A 22,411-nucleotide genomic window follows, 5' to 3' on the forward strand; every position below is an offset into this window, starting at 1 on the left:
TTAAACAGCAGAATTCACCAACCTGAAACATGCAAGTAAATAGTCTGTTCTTACTCGAAACTCCTGGTCCAGTTTTCTCTCGATCCAGTCCGTTACGTGAGCAAAAGTCACGACTCTCTCCCCCAGTTTGGGCCGAGCTTTCAGTTCGAGGTGAGGCGGTGTTCTGAAGCCGTACCTGCACACACGGTTTCAGACGGAGCACAGACATGTAGAATGAGACGCACCAGCAGAGGGCGCTGAGAGCAAGACCTCACCATATCCTGTCTGTGGGAGGAGGGGGGATATTGACTGCCAGTCTTCCCCTGACTTCCTGTAGTTCCACTGTCAGCAGCAGGGGCGTGTTAGAAACCTCCTCCATCTTCTTTTTTATAAACTCAGTCTCTGTTGCCTTCTGGAAGTACTTGGACTTGGCAATCTTGTCCACAAATCGCATAATTTTACTTGGTCTGTGGCCTCCTACCAAGCTGTAGTAATACATACAAATATTCAAATTAAATAACATGTCATGGAAGTATGAAAGTAAAGTAAATGAATGTATGTGTGGCTCACCTCTCGGCTCCAGTGCAGTCACTCGACAGTTCAGAGGTGTCTTCTTCATCTGATGAACCAGCACTAGATGATTCCTCATCGCTGTCAGCCAGACAGTAAGTCCGAGGTCTGGATCTAAACACACAAACACAAATCAGAAGGAACAACCCAACACCGTAAACAACTAAAAAGTCTATATTTGAGTGAAAAGCGATGAATGAATTTAGAAAATGTCTTGACGTGAAAGGTGAAACGAGTATTTCCAGAAATGAATCATGCATTAGAAAATGTATCACTAATTATGTACTGACTTTTAATAATGAATAAATAAATATCAAGTTTTAAGACTAAAACAAAACATTTAGGGATGAGTGAAAATGAATATGAAATGATTGAAAAATAATGTGTTGCTGAAACTAAAGACAAAATTCTTTATACTGCATTAAGAAGAAATAAAATAAGAAAATAAAACTTGTGAACCAAGTTGCCAAGAGCACAAGCTTTTACAATGGAAGAGATTAATTATGAAGAGAAACGCAGTTAAAAAACAAACACAATAAATAAAAGAATAACGGAGAGAAACAATGGAAATGTCTATGAAATCAATGAGTGAATCACTGAACTGTAAATATGAGTTTGTTGTGAATGTTAAAGGAGATATTCGGGGGGCGGGTCTTCCACATTTGAGAGTCGCGAGCTACAAAGCTGGACACACACTATGGTCCGGTTCCAGAAGAGAAAATATGAGCGGCTGCTTCACCAGGCAAGAAAAATGTCACATGGAGAACGAGGAGGTATTTGATAAGAAAAGAGGGACTCACCAGAAAAAGACCCAGAGATATCCATGTTAAGAAAAGTCCAGAGGGCAAAAAATAGAGAAGACAAAAAATGAACAAGTGAATTACAGAAACTGAGGCAGAAAGTAGGGCAGACATCAGAGAGTGGAAAATATACATCTCACACAAAGCAGAGAGTGAAAGAGACAGCGGCGGGGGCCTTTACCCTTCTTTGCCTGGCTCCCCGAAGCGCAGGCTCTCCCCCTCCTTCCCCAATCGAATCAGGTTCATCTTGGTTTCTAGGGTCATCAGGAAGGATCCGCTGTAGGCCACGTCCAGATCAAACCACAGACCTGGAGGCAAACAAGGGGAGAGAGCAGTTACCAAACAACAGGGGATCAGCTCTGATATGATACAATACACACAACACATTTGGAATCTAACAGTAGTTTAGTCTCTGATTAATGACAAAATTCCCATGTTGTACTCGTGTTGTCTGTTTCTGCTGCACTGCTGTTTTATTCTGCTTTGTTTGATCATTTGAAACCAGTTTGATTCTTCAAAATAAAATATTATTTGGATTGAACACATAAGACTCACATCCTTGTTGTGATCCATCCTAATTTTGCCAGTGAATGTGTATGTATAATGTGTATATATGTATGTGTATAATATATATATATTTATTTTATTTTGGTGGCAATGTTTAACTGTACTGCCCCTTTCTAACAAACAAATACAAAACATAAATTCTTTGCTCATGACTCCAAACCCTGTTCCAGCTGTGGAAGACAGATTAAACGGCAGGCGAGGAATTTGATCTGTGCTTAATGGGGGAAGTCTGCCCCTGCTGAAGGCACTGAAACTAGACGGGTGTCTTTTACCCATGAGGCATTGCAGCCAATAAGATTGCTTCTATGTGGTGAAAAAGAACAAATTGTTGGAAAAAAACTAAATTCTTGCTGGATTATACTGGATCCACATGATGAAGAGTGTGTCTAACTAACTCAGCTTGACAAATGTGATGGACTTAATGACCTAAGGCTACACAGACAAAAATAGATGAGAAAAAATACTGTAAAATAAATAGTGGTGATGAAAAGTAGAATAAGATTTGAAGGCGACTGCTCTCAGTGGGAAAGCTTCATTGATCTGCTGCACTCTGCATGTGTTTACCAGGAAACAGCAGCAGGGTGAGGCAAGGGCACACTGAACCTGAAGTCTGACGTTACAGACACATGAAACACAAGTACAAGTGTTTTACAGAGTTACGGAAAATACCAACACCAAAAATGTTAAAGTTTGCAATTGTTATTCTTATTTTATAGTTTCACATTTCACTTTCTACTATTAAATACTATTGTCCTTCAGTCCGTAACACTGAGGTGAGAACATTGACTGACATTTACTTACAGCATAAATGTGTGTGGGGAAATTTCCATTGATTCAACTCAATGGATTGTTTATCTATTTATCCATTAAAATGAGTGGCGATAATAACATTTGAACGCCTCCAATGCCCCTCGATTTCTATAGCATACTGAATGTTGATCGGTCAATCATTAAACTTGTCAAAATCAGCAGACGTGTGCGTTTCACGGAGGTTTTGGAGGTATTTTTGTCAGGAAACTGTCAGGAAACTGCAGCTTGTGTCTCAGTCGGAGGTGCGATCAATCCGTGCGCTCAGTGTGGTCGTTCTGTGAGCGTGAAAGTAACACGACTGTGACTCATTGAAGGAGCAAAGCAAAGAGCCAGTGAGAACTGTTAATATACATGTGTGTGGATTAAGTGTGTGCATTTTGTTCTTTTACAATGGCAATAAAGCTTTTATTATGAAGGTAAAAGAGTGAGTCTAGCAGGATATAAGTGACTGACGTTGCACAAGCTCTAAAGGACCTCACATAACCTATTAACGTGCTTAAAGTGGTGAATGTTCCGCCGCCCTCACACGCAACAATGCATTTACTGTTAACGCTGTTGGCTGTGGGAAAATACTTTTGTTTTTATGGGCTTCAAACGCTTTCAACGTCATTATAGCGGGTCACGGACACACGTGCGGGTCCTAGCCTATACAATTTAGCCCTCAACTCTTCGACACGTCTCCCCGTCCTCAGGGGCTCCACCGCCTTCTCACTGAGAGTAAGTGTGTAATTTTCTAGCCTGATGGACGGCAAATCTTATTTCGGTCCCACTTAGTGAGAAGAAGATGTTTAGTCACTGGAGGATTAAGTTTCAGGGAATGATACGCCTTTGTGGACGCTTTTTCCGCCATGATAAGTTGTGGTTAATATATAATGCATCATCATCTACTACGGGCTGTTGTACTATTGTATGTGAAGGAAATATATGCAACATTTGAAGGTCGAGTATGCGTTTATTATAGTAAGAGTTGATTAAAATTAAAATGAAGAAAAGAAAATTATGTTGTGAACTTTCAAATAAGGGCACAAGGTGATATTTCTGCACTTTTGTGATTAATCTTACAGGCATTTCACATGTATTTATAATTAAACCACAATTAATAGTGTATGTCTATCGTTATCGGGGATAGTACATTTTGTCAGTATAGCCCGGCCCTAACGTACTGAACACGCGGCCGTAAAGCTGGTTAACATCACGCCAGGTTTGTCCTTCTTATCTCTAATGTGGACAGAGCAAACTGACAGCGGGAGATACTCAGTGTTTGCCTTGTGTCTTGCCTTTGTAATCGACGTAGGGCTTGGAGCCGCCGAGGATTCTGGGAGTAGACGAACCCATGTCCAGTTCTGTCAAGGTGAGCTCGTTCATGAAGTAAGGCAACTATGAGAGACATGGTGGGCAGAAAAGGGAACAGTTGAGGAGACAAAACGTATTTATTAAGCCCTCAATTGAGAATCTGCATACTTATTCAAACATACTTTATTTTGGAACTCAAACAATGTTAAAAAGAGCTCTAATAATATTTTAATCATCATTTATTGTTGGGTTACAAGACCTACGCCATACACATTATACACAATTAGTAAGAGAGTTAAGCTTGATAACTCCAAAAACTAAATAAATAAAATAAGGCTATAAATTGTGATTTGATTGGCAATTTGTTTTAAAATAATAATAATGTTGAAATTTTAATGTTTTAACAATTATTGTGAGAACATTTTATGATTTAACAATTATTCACAACCGAGTGAAATCTATAATTTTGTCTAACATTTTACTATTCCACAAGTTTTGGATCAGCTTTACAAAAACAAGTTAATGGGACTAAAACAGCCAAATACAAAAGTACTCTACATGTAACTGTAACACACAATTATAACGTCTGCATCAGGAAAAGGTGATTATTTTAAGTATTACTCACTCGTATTTTGCTCAGCTTCATCTGAATCTTCTTTGAGACCACGTCAGCCCAGTACGGCTCCCTTAACAAGTCCCAGAGGATGCGCCCGAGAGCGGCGTTGAGCCAGGCAACGGGGTCCTCCTCGTCCCCTGGGGTCTGCTCCGGAGGGGCGGGGCTGGGGCAGGGGAGCTAAACACAAGAGGAACATTAGTGCTACATGTGTATGAATAAATACATGTCTCCCCAGCAGACAGGCACAGGCTGTTCCCTGTATCCTGAGGGCACACTGTGTACTTAACTACGCGCTGTTACAATGGGAGTGTCTCCGTGTTTGTGCTGAAAACGGATTGTAATTGACAGTAATTTAAATGCTGAGTGTGTCACAAGTGGAGCAGGTCTTGAAAAAGAGCCTCTTCTGCCATGCATTCTATTAATACCAAACACAAACAGATAATAATCACATTTATTATATTACACTAGAGAATTATATGATTTCAGCGGCTGCGGTTACATGTGCACTTAAAATCGTAACATTATCAGATCAAAATGATATGTAAACGGCAAAAACATGAACTCATTTCTTTCTGCTCATGGTCCCTTTAAATACAAATGTTGCAGTTCGCATGTCGTTTAAATAATCCTAAAGGTCAAGTAATCAGATTTTGGAGTGCAATGGAACACATCGCAGTCTAATTCAGATAAAAATAATCCTTTTAGTGATGAAGTGTTGAAAGTAGTTGTGTGATGTGCCAGAGTCAGTTTCACAAGCTAAAACACAAGAATACCAAACTTAAACTGAACTTAAAAACAGGTGCACATCTCTACAGAAGCACTGGATGTTGACTGCACAGATTTCTTTTCTAAGTTCTTGCAAACACACAGTGAACGGTGTAAAATGACTATACTGCACCTTCTTGTCGGCCCCTGGACTGCTCATGGGGCTCTGGAGGGAGGTGGAGGAGACTGATGTGGGGCTGAGGGCCTCTTGGTTCGGCAGGAGGTTGGCCAGGTACACGCTGTAGTCGAGCAGAGGGGAGGCTTTGGCGCTGCCCGCGGTCGATGTGGAAGAGTCTTTTGGCCTGGACGGGGTCAACAGAGCCTCGTCCAGACTGCTGCGGCTGCCACTGCGACTGTGACCGGCCCCAGCTGAAGTCAACAACGACAGAGCCAACAGTTCAGTGAAAACTACATGAACAATCACTATCGATCTACATAAGTAAGAGAGGTAAGCTTGAGAACTCAAAAAAATAAATAAAATAAGGCTATATATTGTGTGTTTTAAAATAATAATGATAAGAAGGATGTTGAAATTTTAATGTTTTAACGATTATTGTGAGAACATTTTATGATTTAATGATTCAACTACAGTGAAATCTACATGTTACTATTCCACAAGTTTGGGATCAGCTTTACAAAAACAAGTTAATGGGACTAAAACAGCCAAATAAAAAAGTACTCTGCATGTAACTGTATTCTTTTTGGATTATAGATCAACATATCCTTAATTTTGCATCTAAAATGTCATGTACTATTTTTTTTTAGTTCTTGATGAGTTCATTGTGACTTGAATAATCAGGATTATAGTTTAAATCATGATCTTGACATCCCTGGTTCAGAGTGCACATTTTAAGCACCTTGCTATTTGAGAGAGGACTGAAATATGAACGGCTAAACTGATGCATTTCAGAACATGAAACAGTTTTATCTTGAGCTCAAGCTCCTGTGCGACTTAAGAGACAAAAGCACATCACATACTTTTAAAGACTGTGGCGCTTGCAGACTTCTTCAGGTTGACTTTGTGCTTGGAGGCCTGTAGAAAGTGCTGGAACCAGTCCTCCTTCTCTCGCCCCGTTCTTCCAAACAAATACAAGGTCACGCTTTGGGACGTGGACACACTTCCTGTCCCGTCTGTTTTGTCTCTCGTTGGTGACCCTTCGCTGGACTCTCCTCCGGTCCTCGACATAAAGTCATCCTGCTTTCCGAGTTCAATACAAATGGGGTATTTTTTGTTCCACACTCTCTTCCTGGCCAGGCCTTCGGGTACAAGATGAACCTGTGAAGATCAAGCAGAGCCCTCAAAGGTTACATACTTCACAGAGGTTTCTTCATGGTAAAGAGTATAACTTGGCCTTACTTTGCTGAAGGTGAGGTCATAGATCTTCTGGCTGATGAAGGTGACATCAGGTTTGGAGTCGTCGTGCGCGGCCCTCCTGGGGATGTTGTGGTTGGGTTTGGAGAGGCGAATGGTGGAGCCCTCCAAGCGGACGTACACAGAGTGAGTCAGGGTGGCGTGGTACGTCTCTGGATCATAGTTTGAGATCTCATTCATCCACCCCTAGGAACACAAAATGTATGTATTAAGCTCTAGTAAAACAGTACAAAATGTGGAAAAAATTGGTAACGCTTTGAAATAAAGTTCCTTAATCATTTATAATATGCATGTATAATGTATGAATTAGCACTAGTTATTTGTCTATAGTTAATCATTTATAATATGCATGTATAATGTATGAATTAGCACTAGTTATTTGTCTATAGACACTCCTAAGGCATCTACTAATTTGCATCAACTGGTTATTGAAAACAGTTTAATAAGCAGCTTATTAAAACAAACCTTTTGTACATGGTTTATTAACATCTATAAGGCATTATAAACCATCAACAAATGGTAGTAAGTGTCTAAGTGCTTATACACAAATAAATAGTGCTTGCAAGCACCTGATAAATAGTACCTAAAAGTAATTATTCAATTTGTTGTTTTGGTTTTAAAAAAATTTAGTATATGCAAAATGTCCATGTACATAGACTTTTGGGACCTATATGCTTGACAAATGGTTCCAGTATCTGAAACACTCAAAACACACATTCTAAACTTAGCAAATGTGTTATTACCATATTCCTGCTCATATGGTAAAAGTAAATTATAAACCAGCTTTCAAAATAAATTGATTTAAAAAATGTATTCTTACTTTATAAATTTCCGGTTGTTTAATGTCCAACTTCCGCACCTTGACGTGTCTAAACCCACCGGATGACTTTGGCCCTGTGAGCCAGACCACGCAGATGGCCAAAAGGAAACCCAGTCCAATCCCAAGCAACATTCCCCCAACATACGTGGGCAAAGGCAATATGAAGTACCCATACACCAGCAACGTCAGAAAAATTAAAGTATAATGTGGAACGCTCGGTGCCGGTTTGTAACATTCAGAATTGTCGTCACTTCCTGGTTCAGTGCTACCGCTTTGGGGCCCTTTCGTCTCTTCAGTCAGGTCCCCCGTGTCTCCCTCTGTGTCCGTGCACGTCTCAAAATCATCACTGGTTAAAATGCAAAATTCATCATCGTCCTGTTTCGCCAGAGCGGACATAGAGCGAGAAGTTTTAGTTGGACTTTTAGTGTCAGCGGATGAAGCGGCTGGAGATTCGGCTAAAACGGTTGGTTCGCTATTCGAGCTATCGGCCTCCCAATCCCCGCCTTCCTCCTCTTTGATGCAGTAGTTGTTGTTACTTTCAAGTTGACCATTGAGTGACGAAAGGTTTGAGAGTTCAGAGGCACTAGACGAGAGCACTTTTGGGCGATAAATACCGGCGGCGCTTAGGCTAACACTCTTTTCATCAATCATCTTAGTCAAAAGCTGCAGAGGTTCGGCCATAACCTCGGAAAGGCGTCGTTTGGTGTCCTCAATCCGGGCTTCTACTTCCGCTACTTTGAAGAAGCTACGGTTTTCGGGGGAGGTCAAGGGGGAGGTGGGCGTCGTTTTGGAGTCGCCTAATGTGGAGAGAGAGGCAGTGGGTAACCGCGACTGTGTGAACTGCCTGAAAAGTTGAAGATTAAGGCGAGATTCGGGAAGACGGGAGGTGGAAGAAGAGGGCTGGTCCTGGGACGTATCAGAGGAGAAGGACTTTACAAGGTTTTTCAACTGTCTATGTCTGATGGAATAAGAGGAGGAGGAGCCATCTTTAGAATCCGCGTCAGAAGACAGAGACTTGACCAGGCTCAGGAAGGGTTTGTCACTGGAGGGAAAGCTCAGAGATTTCGAGGGAGATGAATTGGTGCTTTTTTCTGTGCGAGATACTGTGGTAGTATTTTGTTTAGACTCTGTTGAAAGTCCAGTCTTTTCAGGACTGACGACGCCCGCCGCTGACAAATCCTGGCCGGCGTCTTCAAACAGCTCTTCGCTCGCCTCTAAACCTGTCACAATATCAGAGTCTTCCTGAGGGGTTGAGGTAGTGTTTGTCATGTAGATTTCCCCGTCCTTCTCCTCTTCATCCTTCCTCTGGGCGGAGAAGTGGATGGTGATTGACTCCTTGGACGGCAGGCGGGAGACCTGGAACTTTGGGGCCACAGCGTGCGGTGGTTTTGGTTGGGGAGTCTCTCCATGGCTTGGGGCTCGGTCAGTCATCGCAGTCAGATGACGTCTGCAAGAAAAAAAATAAAGAAGGGGTTACATGTATTTTTATTATCATTTTCACTCGACTCTTGCTCTCACAAACGCTTTGGTACATTGTTAATATTCACAAGCATTCAATTTGGGGAGAAAAGAAAAGACAGCAATACTTTTTAAGATTGAGACAATGCACAGTGGTGCTCTTTGAGGGGAAACACAACCTTTACTCATTTACAACAGCAAAAAGTCAGGTACCCCAGCTTAAACATAGACCCAAGGGCAAATATGCTTACACCAGATTCCTGCTGCTTAGGCAGCATTGTAGAACAGATGAAGAACAGTAGACTTTCAGTTGCAAGAGATCAGCGCCACAAACTCAAACAATCACAATACTCAAGGTATTAATATTTTGAAACCTTAAAGGCAAATTCCACCATGGAAGACTTATTTTTCTGTAGTGTTTTATGGCGGTTGGTATCAAAGTTTTACATTACATTACATCACCTAGGGCTGCAGCTATTGATTGATTATTTTAGTAATAGAGTAATCTATCGATTCTTTTCTTCGATTAATCGGTTAATTTTTGTTATACATTTGTATAAAAATATATATTTTTTTTAAATTAATGTTATAGTTTATAGTAATAAACAAATAACAAATAAGGAGTTTCTGCTTAAAATAACAACATTTTATTCTTAATTTCACAGAAGTGTGTCCCCAAAATAGCAACATTTCACTTCCAGTCCACACTCTTGTTTGTATATAAACAATATAAATAAAGGACTAATTAACTTGTCACCAGACTGTATGTCAAGTCAGTTTGTCAGTTTGTTACAGTAGCCTTAAAATAAGAAACTTGTTTGTAAAACTTTATGTTGAGTGAGACCAGTGATGCCTGGTGTTTTGAGCTGTAACTCTGCATTTTGTCATTTTGCAGCATTAGTTCTGTGTGCTGTTCACTTTAGCCTCTGTGGGGCAGCGCAGCGAAATTTTGCATGTCCCAAAAAATGTACTATGCGGACGGTTCTGCACAGAAATGAACTGGATTTCATAGCAGATTTCTACGGTTGACACCGCATGAACCCGCGCAGACTATAAATACTGCCAACAAGACCTCCGCTGCCCTCTGCACGTCTCATTTCCGCGTGGAATTTACATGCGGGAAGTTTAATCCAAGATTAAAGTGAACGGCTCACGGTGCTAATGCTGCAAAATGTCTGCAGAGTTAAATCTCAAAACACTGTGCTCTTTCACACAACCAAACACTTCCAAGCTATTTAGCTCCTGCAGGTCCAGAAGAAGCCCCCGTATGAAACAAAAGTGCCACAAGTCATTCCGTGGGCTCCGTGCGTCACAGATTTACATATTTTAATTAAATATGCAAATGAATTGACTCATCAAGGCAATAAAATAATAATCAAATCTTTTTAGTAATCTAATTACTTGGTTTACCCGAGTAATTGTTGCAGCCCTACCGCCACCTAATCTTCTTTGTTGGTGTTTTATGGCAGTTGGTATCCAAGTGTTACATTAGCGCCACCTACTGCAGTTATACGTCTTCTGTAGTTTGTCCTCGTCTTTAGATAACTACAAAAGGTCACACTTAAGAATAAAAAGACACACACAGACACACACACAGACACACTAACATAAATACCTCTCACAAAGCAGTTGAAAATATTCACAAATCGAGCAGCTTAGTGGAGAGCAAATAAAGGTGCAGCCAACTGTAACGATCATTAATTATAACTGGTCAAATACAGTAAACGGCAGCCTACAATTACAGCACCAGTCCAATGGTTAATCCAGTTTTAATATCCCCTTGATACATTTATAGGAATATATTTAACTTTTTACTTTACGGAGTGACAAACTGTTTATCCGACAACAGTAACAATTTATTATGAAAGCTATAGTTTTCTAATTTCTAACGCTATTAAGCCAGCAGGACAATTCAGCAAGTTAATTCCTCTGACATGTAATCCAGTTCTTTAGTAAACAATAAAAGTCAGGACCTCCAGCTTCTACTAAGCCCTTTAAAGACATAATTTACAACTTTGCATGAACAAACACCTTCAGGTTAGCAGACACAAAAATATGGAAAACATTTCCAGTTATGTAAAATACAGCAGTGAAAAGTAAACAGTCAGGAGAGTGCTAATAAGCTGCCGTGCTGTGAAATGCACTTAGAGAGACATGGAGCTGTTCTTTCACGAAGAAATACAGGAGCTTCAATTCACTGGCTAAATTTAACAGATTAGAAAACATTATTTGTGCAGATTTTGAACTACAGTAAAAACACAAACACTGAATAACTTGAACATGTATAATGATAGATCGATACCTGTTGCAGATTTTTATTTTATTTCAACTCGCATCAGAAAGTACCACATCTAGGCATCATAAAAATACCATAAAGTAGATAAACGGATACATTTTCATTGGCACAATTGACCCCATTTCCGCAAACTTACCTTAGACCAAAAACAGTTTTGAGCGTGAACTTCGGTGAACAAGAAACTTTCAAAACAGATTTCGCCCTCGCTAACCGTCTGTCAGACTGCTGAGCGCTCCGCAAGTTGCCGATTTGGGTCGGACAGTGCTGCAAAACGCGGAAGTAAGATATTGGTTTTCCACACGTGGTAAACAATGTTGTTTCGGCCTAACAACTCGTAACAGGACACGAAAAGGGATCAAAATTATGATCGAACGCTTCAGGCTCCCTTGAGTAGGTACAACCAAAACAGTTCTTTTTTTGGTGTTTTGTGGCCGTTTTGCGTTTGTTGTTGTTATTGTTTTATGGCGGTTGGCATCCAAGTGTTGCATTACCGCCAGAATTTATTCTTCAGACTTCATTCTTCGCCACCCACTGTAGTTGCACATCTTAAGACTTTAGAATTTCTTCTTTAGACTTTTTTAATTCTTCAGAAGCACAGGACTTCAAAGCACAATCTGCGGAACGTTGTTGTTGTTGTTGTTGTTGTTTTATGGCGGTTGGCATCCAAGTGTTGCATTACCGCCAGACTTTATTCCTCAGACTCTGTCGTAGTCCGTAAAAGTTCTCCTTCCATTGCTTTGGTGTTACAAAGCCCATGAGGTCATGATATGTCTTTGTGACTAGAATAGTTGTTGTTGTTTCAGACAACAACCGGCTTTATTCCAGGGAGACTCTTCTTCATCTTCCTCTCCTTCTTTGACGTTCGGTGCTTCCACCGTACAGCTTTATTCTTTAGGCTTCATTCTACAGGCTTTAATATTTCCACTGATGTCGCTGCTTGGTAGCCGTGCGTCTACGAGACTGGACGAGGACAGGAGACCACCCCCACCCCCATCTCGTCACTTTGATCACTCTGACTCCCCAAAAGCAGACCCCCATCACTCCGACTCCCATTTAGCGCCTTTAGCCTGTTTTCTATATCTGCCCAATCAAGCTCCTTTGTTCCAAGGAATCTCCCTGCAGCTTTAGCAATGATCCTGATCCTTTCAGTTCTGCTTTGAGTCTGAGCAGCACAGTTTACAACATCCACCATAAAGAGTACAAAATCCTCTCTATCCACAACCAGGGTATTCTCATTAATTCTGGAACCTGCACACTTGGGACCTCCACTCTTGAAACCTTCACACTTCTTGGGAGCCACGCTGGCCTCTCTCATTTCGCCCTGGCTGGGAGCAGCGCTGGCTCCTCTCTCTGTATTTACTCTAAACTCGTTACTTGAAACTTTCTTGACTGCATCTGCATAGGATATATCTTGAGAGACCTTTATTTTCTGCACCTCAGCAGCTCTTTTGCTAAACCTGCATCCCCCGTAGGCAGAGCTATGTTCTTCCCCACAGTTACAGCACTTCAGTTTTGCACCCACGTCACACTTCCCATACTCATGATCTCCTGCACATTTACCACATCTTTGCTTCCCTCTACAGACCGCTGCAATATGCCCAAAGCGCTGGCACTTAAAGCAACGCAGGGGCGGCGGAACATATGGCCTGACGCTATAGCACATGTACCCAATGAACACCTTACTAGGCAGGCACCTCCCTTCAAGTGTTACCATTACCGACAAGCTGTCACATCTTACCCCAAACCGGGTCACCTTCAAACGCCTAGCGTCCACCACCGTAACTCCAGTCAAATTCTCCTTAACTTCATCCACAGACGTCGCCGTAGGGACACCTACGATAACTCCTCTGACCGTGTTTCTTTCAGCATCAGACACAAGAATGTCCTTTCCACCCAGACGTTTAGTTCCAATTGCCTTCCGTTGCTGAGCCGCGTCCTTGCACACGACCAGCAGCGAGCCATCTCTAAGGATACTCGCACTCTTGATCACTCCCACAGCTACAGTTAGGCTCTTTGACAATGTCACTGAATTCCACTCCTTAAAGGATGCACTATCCTGTGCAAGCTTTATGATCACCTTACAGTCTCTGCTCTCACCCCGGATATCAATAGCTTCAGCCTCATCCTGCTGCTCATTCCCAGAACCCTCGGACGAGCTAAGGGACTTTTTACGTTTCCGGGCACGTGCAGGCAGAAAAGGCTGCTCCTCCACGCCGTCCAGAATGTCTTCCATCCCCGATCCACTCTCCTCCGCCATCTCCCGTCTCTCTGGCGATCCAGTCACAGGGTTTGTGTCAGGCTGTGGTTGCTTACTTATGTAGTACAGGGCTGGGTAAATGTTTATAGAGGTGGGGGGTGTTGGAGACTGAGCCGAGGATGAGGAGCAAGAGGATGTTCTAACGCGCTTGGACTTCATGGGCCTAGAAACGCCAAAGTGATGGAAGAAGGACTTCTAAAGGATAAAACGACAAAGACGTCCCATGACCTCATTGGCTTTGTAAAACAACAAAGACGTCCCATGATCTCATGGGCTTTGTACTTCCAAAGCACCGAACGTCAAAGAGGGCGAGGAAGGTGAAGAAGAGTCTCCCTGGAATAAAGCCGGTTGGTCTCTGACACAACAACCCTTATTTTGTGCCTGACCTGGGGCTAGCGGTCAAGAAGAGGTTGACAGATCGCCTTTCTGTTTTCACGTCGGAACTTATAGCGATACGGTTGGCGTTGGAATGGGCGGAATCTGCTTTGCAGTGTTGCGGCATTGTGGTGGCCTCTGACAGCCTTTCTGCATTGCAAAGCATTAAATCTGGGAAATCGGATTGCAGACAGGATGTGTTGAATGGCATCTTCTGTCTGATGCTCTCCCTGTCCAGGAAGGATGTGAGGGTTTCCTTCATTTGGGTCCCTGCGCATGTGGGGGTGGATGGTAACGAAATGGCTGATGCACTGGCTAAACGTTCCCTTCGGCGGCCATCAATTGATGTGGCGGTTGAGTTAAGCAAATCTGAAATCAAGCCTGTTATCAAGAGTCATGTGGTCGGCCTTTGGCAGGAATTTTGGAGCCACTGTGTTACTGGACGGCATCTCTATCACATACAGGGTAGTGTGGGTCCTTGCGGGTCTGTGGGCAGGAACGCGTGGGAGGAAAGGGCCTTCGCCCGCATGAGGATTGGCCATACTGGACTCAATTGGTCACTGAGTAGGATAGGCAAACATCCGACCGGTCTGTGTGGTCACTGTCGGGTGCCAGAGACTGTCGAGCATGTGCTGATTTGCTGTGAGGCTTATGATAGGGAAAGGGCCGGGTTGGCCTTGTGGTTTCGGAATAATGGGCGGGAGTTCAATCTGCGGAACGTTCTGGCGATCCAGTCACAGGGTTTGTGTCAGGCTGTGGTTGCTTACTTATGTAGCACAGGGCTGGGTAAACGTTTATAGAGGTGGGGGGTGTTGGAGACTGAGCCGAGGATGAGGAGCAAGAGGATGTTCTAACGCGCTTGGACTTCATGGGCCTAGAAACGCCAAAGTGATGGAAGAAGGACTTCTAAAGGATAAAACGACAAAGACGTCCCATGACCTCATGGGCTTTGTAAAACAACAAAGACGTCCCATGATCTCATGGGCTTTGTACTTCCAAAGCACCGAACGTCAAAGAGGGCGAGGAAGGTGAAGAAGAGTCTCCCTGGAATAAAGCCGGTTGGTCTCTGACACAACAACTATTCTAGTCACAAAAACACATCATGACCTCATGGGCTTTGTAACGCCAAAGCGATGGGAGGAGTACTTTTACGGACTACGACAGAGTCTGAGGACTACGAAACGTCTGAGGAATAAAGTCTGGCGGTAATGCAACACTCGGATGCCAACCGCCATAAAACAACAACAACAACAACAACACAACAACTATTCTAGTCACAAAAACACATCATGACCTCATGGGCTTTGTAACGCCAAAGCAATGGGAGGAGTACTTTTACGGACTACGACAGAGTTTGAGGACTACGAAACGTCTGAGGAATAAAGTCTGGCGGTAATGCAACACTCGGATGCCAACCGCCATAAAACAACAACAACAACAACAAGTTCAAAGCACAGGAGTTCGAAGCACATGAGGTCTTCTTCTTCGTCCTCCTTGGCGCTCTATGGCGGCCGGCATCCAAGCACAACACCACCGCCACCCACCATAGTCCCACGTCCCAGACTTCAGATCTCACTCTTCATCTGTAGCTGCTGTTGTTGTAGAAGCTTTCCTCTTCTCCTTCTTTAGGGTTCCACGGTGGCCGGCATCCAAGTGCCAGGCCACCATCGCCCACTCCTCCTTCCTCTTCGGTGCGTCTCCAAGTCATTGCCGCCGCCCCCCATGTCAGATAGTAGTGTAACACACCACAACTCTATAACCTTCCACTTAACCCTGTGTCAGCCTCATACTGTCCCCCATCTTCTTGATGAGAAATGTCCTCACTGGGTGTGTGCTTGTATGACCTTGCACATTCACCCAGTAAGCTAACAGAGGTTTTGACCTCAGGATCCGTAACAGCAATTCTCCCAATTCACCCTGCATTGCAGAGACAGGGGAGGTCCTAAAAGCCCAACAACAGATACACAAGGCTTGGCAATACAGCCATAATCAATAGTTGCCCTCATGATAGCCTGATAAATATTCAGAAGCAACCTTCTGCTAGCTCCCCAGTTCTTGTCAGATAGACAACGCAGCAGATTATTCACCTTTATGCATTTATCATTGACCTTATCAATGTGTTGTTGCCAACTAAGCCTCTCGTCAAAGACTACCAAGAATCTCACTTCGCAGACCTGTGAGTATTTGTCCATGCAATTTAAGGGAGACGTCCTTATGCCCAGAAGAAACAAATCACTTGAGATTTCTGTACGGAAGGCATAAATCCCTATTTCCGCTCAACCTGCTGTATTGCTCTTTGCAGTTTCGTCTCGTAAAATCTCACCCACAATGCGCCAACGTCTGCATGAAGGCTCCTTCCAACAGATTGATCCACATCTTTAAAGATGCCATTAATCATGACATTGAACAAGATAGGGCTACACACACTTCCTTGTGGGATTCCATTTTCTACCTCATAAACCTCAGAGTAAGCTGGGCCCACTCTGGTTTGAATACGCCGGCCAGACAAGAAACTCCTAAACCCAGTTAAACAACTTTCCTTTCACGTCACACTTACGCAACATGATAAGAAGCCCATCTTTCCAAACCATAGCGTACGCTTTCTCCACATCAAAGAGTGCTGCAATAACTTTTTCTTTTCGAGACCTGGCCAGTTGGATTCCAGATTCCAAACATAACACAGAATCCATGGTATTTCTGCCCTTGTGGAAGACACTCAGGTGCATGGAAAGCAAACTCTGACTTTCCAAGAAGTAATCCAACCGCTCGGTAACCATGCGCTCCATGGTTTTCCCTAGCTGCGATGTCAAGGCAATCGGCTTGACGGGTCAGCCGGGGGTTTACCCGGCTTCAGAATCCGTACCACAATAGAATGTTTCCATGCCAATGGAATACATCCTGAATCCCAGATGCGATTGAATAGACCTAAAGTTAGACCAAGCGTTTCATCAGTTAAATGACAGAGCATATCATAGCACACCTCATCTTTACCTGGAGTCGTTTGCCTCGCCTTAGAAAGCACACTTTTTACCTAAAACAAACTGAACGGGAGGTCAAGATCACCTTTAGTTGAAGGCTGGTGTCTAATCAGTTCAACATCCTGCACCAGAGTATTATCGCTGCATTGCTTTGCACCGTCGAGTACAGTAATAAAGCGTTGTCTTTTTATGCAAGGCGATTCGAAAATTCAAATAGTCATGGTAACTGGTACTGTGTGGACGTAACTGATATCGGACACCAACTGGTTACGTCCAAAACACTTTTGAGGGCAATTTCAAAAAGTGGGTGACATTAATGTAACATTTGGATAATAACCGCCATAAAAACACCAAAGAAGAAGAAAAATATAAGTGGAAACATTTAGAAAAACATTCGGGGCAGTATTTCCCCTTCTTTTCATCGCTAGTAGGTTCTTTGTTGGGATTACATTTTTCTTTTACAAGTTATTGAAGTTGAGAGTACCATTGGGTAACAAAACACAATCAAAATTAAATTCCTCCGGGGTGGACATAATTTTTAGGGGAGTTTGTTTGATCTGCTGTCATCATTTTATCTTATATACATGTATAATATCAAGCCTCGAAATAACGGGCCGGACACGGTCAATGACCGGCGCATAAATCAGTTTTGACCGACTCCAAAATCATTGTTCCGGACACAATGACCGACGCAAATTTTTCGCCGTAATATATATTTTTAATAGGCAAAAACAGCGCGGTGAACATGCCCAAAGCGATTCCTCTGCACAAACTCGGGCGCGCTATACTACAGACCACGATTATTGCTGTAGTGTATCAATGACAATAAAGGATTATCTTATCTTAGTTCTACAGCGGAGGAAGGCAGCGGAGCGCATGTGCGCGCGCATTTCCATCGCTTAAGTTTCGTTTTGACAGACATGCCACTTCGCAGTCTTCTCGCTTCTCATTGGCCGAGCGGTGTCCGTGATCTAATGTTGATGAAAGCGGGCATCTGATTGGCCGTTGCGTTCGGTTAGGTTCGGTTGTACTCGGAAATGCCCGATCTAATTTTGCGCCACAAGTGATATCGAGGTTGGCGGGCGTCAATCTCTCCTCAGTTCGCAATTCAGTCTTTTTAAAGTTATTTGCAACAAAAGCTGTAATTTTGCACATTAGGGACAATGTCAATGTGGAAGTATCCAAGGGCCCCGCCCCCTTTGGAGTTGTTAGCATCGGGGCAATGTATATATGTTAGTAGTTTATTTTATAGGCTGTGATTTTATATATTCCACAAGATCTCCTTGTGTCAAATGCTGTAAACAGTATTCATTTTGTATCTAAGAAACATTATTATAATAAATTAAACAGTATTAAAGATCATGATCTCTGGTTTATATGATTCAGTATTTGTGCTCTTCATATCAAATAACAGATAAAAGTACTTTAAATTGTTTTACATGCTAATAACCAGGTTTAAAACAACACATTTATCTTGTTCTTATGACGCCACGATGCCGCGCGCGCTTGTGGGCCCCTGAAATTGCTGGGGGGCCCCTAACTTTTCTAGGTAGAGGGCCCTCCTGGCCCCTAACTTTGAAAATCTATTTCTCAGCCTGTAAATGATAAAGAGACATGTTAATAAAAGTTCATTTTTCATTAATTATGTTATTCTGTTTTCCTTTCCTTGTGACCGATTCAGAATTAGCCATGACAGGTACCAAATGATCGGTACCTGTCATGTTGACAGGTACCAAATGATCGGTACCTGTCATGTTGACAGGGACGTAAAAATAATTATTTCAAGGCTTGTAATATACAAGGTTCAAAAAATAAATAAGCTTTTGGAATTCCTTGAATGATGCCCTAGTCAAAGACAATGGCCATTGTAGACTTTAGTGTGGAGTGTCACTTGTACAAATACTACTGTAGTATCCAAAATGACCAATTCATTCAAACGGCACACATGAGATTTGGTTGGACCTTTCCTGGAGAGTTTTAGCATCATCTATCAGAACTAGACCACTTGGTACAGAAACATTAAAAACAACTTAAACTGAGCGTAAGGATGGTCTGAAACGTGTATTGTTATAAATACAGTGTATTTATGAATCAATGGCAAAGACAACAAAATGAGAGTTAAGTTCTTGTGCCTTTTGAAAAAAAAAAAAAAAAAAAAAAAACCTCAGAATTAACATAATTTGTTTTCATAATGTCAGTGTAAACATGGCGGCACGGTGGCAGAGTTGCTAGCACTGTGTGGAGTGTGCATGCTTCTCGTCGTGTCTGGGTGGGTTTCCTCTGGGCACTCTGGTTTCCCCCATCAACCCAAAACAAATACAAGATGTAAAAATCCTCCAACTACGAGCCGAGCACAAAGATCTGGAGATGATCTGAGGCATGGGCCAAATGCAGAGGACAATAAAATGTATCTTAACCTTAACATACAGCAACCATTTAGCTTCATCGATCTATCAAACAGGAAAAAAGTCAGAAAAAACATCTGCCAGATATATTGGAACATTTTACCGACACCGATATGACCATCTGCTGATATCACCCCTGGGCCTAATCGATAGACAGTGTTCTTAGTACTTTGCACATAATGGCAAACATAATAATAAGGTTATACCGCTGAACACCAGAACTGCTCATTGTCATATGGGTCATGGGTGAGACTTCCTCCCCCTCCGGCTCCCGGCCCGTCACCTTTGCCACGCTCCTGGACTGAGCCACCACAATCAGGCCAGTCTATTCTGCCCTGCCTAAATTTGGACATATATTTCCAGGCAAATCCTCAAATGGGCTTTTCAATAGATAAAAAGCAGACGGCACGTGCTTCAGGGAGACTTCACTGTATATTGTACAGTGATTACGCATGAGCAAAATACAGCCACTGTGTCTTATGTCCCGGAGAATCCCAAAGACAGAGAGACTCAAAGAAGATGATCATGAAGCTGATGAAGCCAATTATACTGTAGAAGGCAATGAGTTGTCCGTCATGCAGTCATTAGAGACAACACAACTTGTTTTGTCTCAATAAAAGAAAGAAGAGACAGACTAAGAAGGCGCCTAGTGCATACGAGATATCCATCAGCAATAAGATAGCATATATAGTTTTTAATCTTCCGTAACATCCATGGACTTCTGTTAAATTAGGACCCTTGTCATAGGGTTTAACAAATTTAAAACAAATGATCATATCTTTTGAATGACAAAAAATATTACACATCCTCAAAATGTTGCATGACAGGAAGCTGAAAGTCATGAACAGGCTGACAAATAATGACTAGACCAAAATCTATGCATCCCATGTTTGGTGATCTGTTACTGTATTTTATGGGTGGGTGGAAATGACAATGTTTTTCCCTTAAGTTAACCCCCGCATTTGGAGCCATACGGTTCTTCCAAAATAGTGTGTGCTCACCGGTCTATGACGTCAGCTGCCACATGTCCACTGACCCGGTCATCTGGGAGAAAGGAAACCATGACTCGAGGCCAAAGGGGAACAGCTTTCTGCACAGTTCATAGCCCAGTTTTTATTTATCATTTATTCTATATTAATAATCAGCGGAAAAGCCAGATCTAACATTTGTTTTTCTCAAAATCAACAAATCGTCTTTTATTCCTCATCCATTTCATCTCATTCATACTTACAACATGGTCATACGACTTCAGAATCCGAAGTAGAGGTGGACAATATATTGAAAGTTTGATAAGTGCTACAAAACAAGTCGACTAAAAAGGAAAAAGGAAAAACATGTTATAAACTTTCAAACAAAAAAGGTATAAAAAGGTGATATTTTTGTCCTTTGAGATACATTTTACATTTCATATTTGTCTGATAATGATAAAATAATACATTTAAAGACTTGTTTTAACACATTTCTGACATATATAGAGATATACATGTTTTGTCATTATGGCCCACCTCTAGTCTAAGTGTTTTGTCATTGTCAGTGAACACAATTCACAAAACGACAAGGACAAAACTAGGAACTTATTTGGGTGATAAGATGCAACATAAAACGATGAATAATTATATAAAAATAAGGAGATTTTTCAAATAAAACAAACCAGTGTGTATAAACAACTATATTACTTATAAAACAAAGACATTTTGAAAGTATTTATTCAATAATATTTGTAAAACAATATGAGTTTTAGTCAGCACGGTCTATAATCATGTTCCCTGTGTCACTTTACAGCTCATTCACCACAGCACAGTTATTTTAGCAAGTCATCCTGCTTTCTGCTATCCACGATACACCAGCACATCCCCAAAGAGTGTCCCAGTCTCATCTACTGTATCAATGCCATTACAAAAATACCACTCTTATTATATTCATATGAAACACAAGCTCTTTAAGACACTCACAGACGTGTCTTGTGTGTTCCCAATGGAAGAAACACAACTGTCCCTCAGCACTTTGCTTTTTCATGACGTGGCCTGGTGAGGGATTACAACGAGCCCCGTGCTGTACACTTCATTTGCTCTGCTTTATCTGCGCTTACACTCACCGTTCAGCTAATGACGCACAAAGAGTCTCACAGTCCAACTCCTTTAAGGTTGTCCTCTCTTTTGTTGCAAGGAACAGGACAAATTAGCTCTGAGCTAGACAGACATGGACATGGCACTTCAAAACTGTACCAATGTTTTTTGTCCTGTTACAACACACATACCGTATTTTCTGGACAATAAGTCGCACCGGAGTATAAGCCGCACCAGCCAAAAAATGCATAATAGAGAAGAAAAACATATATAAGTCGCGCTGGAGTATAAGTCACATTTTTTGGGGGAATTGATTTGATAAAATCCAAGACCAAGAACAGATATTTAATCTTGAAATGCAATTTAAAATAATAACAGATTAGAGAACATGGTGAATAGGTACACGTATGCTAACGCTAACACCTTCAGCTACAGGACGCACAGACAACGAACTGTCTGGTATATAAACGTAAAATAATTAACAATTATTCAGATAACTATAGCATAAAGAACATGCTAACAAATTTACCAATTTCCATTGAATTCTTCCTCACTGTCACTTCTAAACAACTCCGCAATCTCTGGAGGTAGAGGAAGTGCTGATTCTTCTTCTGTGTCGCTAAGAGCCGAGAGCGCCCTCCTGAGGTTGTCAGTGTGAAAAAACAAACAAAATTATATAATAATGTGTTAAAAATGCCACATATTAGTCGCTCCGAGGTATAAGGTCCCCCCCCAGCCAAACCATGAAGAAGTGCGACTTATAGTCCGGAAAATACGGTATACATAAAGAGTTTGGTTTTGTAGTGTTGCAAAAGTAGAGCAATGTGATGCATCACAAAAGTGCAAAAATATCCCCTTAATTTGAAAGATCACGCAGCTATTTTGTAGAATCAAATATGAAATAGGTAGAGGTAAATCCACAACGGTTACTAAGCAACCAGATTGCAAACAAGCCTAAATTAATTTAAATCATGCAATAGTGAT

General features: G+C 41.9%; 1 protein-coding gene across 2 annotated transcripts in view; it reads right to left on the reverse strand.

The window, feature by feature from the left end:
• The window catches only part of LOC140377061 (testis-expressed protein 2-like), a 48,367-nt gene that overhangs the window by 285 nt on the left and 25,671 nt on the right, over positions 1-22,411 (reverse strand). The window contains exons 3-12 of one of the 2 annotated variants that reach the window (XM_072462343.1): positions 7,593-9,039; positions 6,758-6,958; positions 6,379-6,676; positions 5,534-5,769; positions 4,645-4,812; positions 4,004-4,103; positions 1,531-1,657; positions 550-657; positions 255-464; positions 55-175 (exon numbers count right to left, since the gene is read on the reverse strand). In XM_072462343.1, coding sequence (XP_072318444.1) covers positions 55-175; positions 255-464; positions 550-657; positions 1,531-1,657; positions 4,004-4,103; positions 4,645-4,812; positions 5,534-5,769; positions 6,379-6,676; positions 6,758-6,958; positions 7,593-9,023 — 3,000 coding nt within the window. In that variant the 5' untranslated portion in view covers positions 9,024-9,039. Of the gene's footprint in view, positions 1-54; positions 176-254; positions 465-549; positions 664-1,530; positions 1,658-4,003; positions 4,104-4,644; positions 4,813-5,533; positions 5,770-6,378; positions 6,677-6,757; positions 6,959-7,592; positions 9,040-22,411 lie in introns of both variants that reach the window. The other variant, XM_072462342.1, reaches the window with a different exon arrangement.

This window comes from Eucyclogobius newberryi, unplaced genomic scaffold (assembly GCF_026437365.1).
Source record: "Eucyclogobius newberryi isolate DKJ021-1_F unplaced genomic scaffold, fEucNew1.0.hap1 SCAF_4, whole genome shotgun sequence".
In the NCBI taxonomy this organism is placed as follows: Eukaryota; Metazoa; Chordata; class Actinopteri; order Gobiiformes; family Gobiidae; genus Eucyclogobius; species Eucyclogobius newberryi.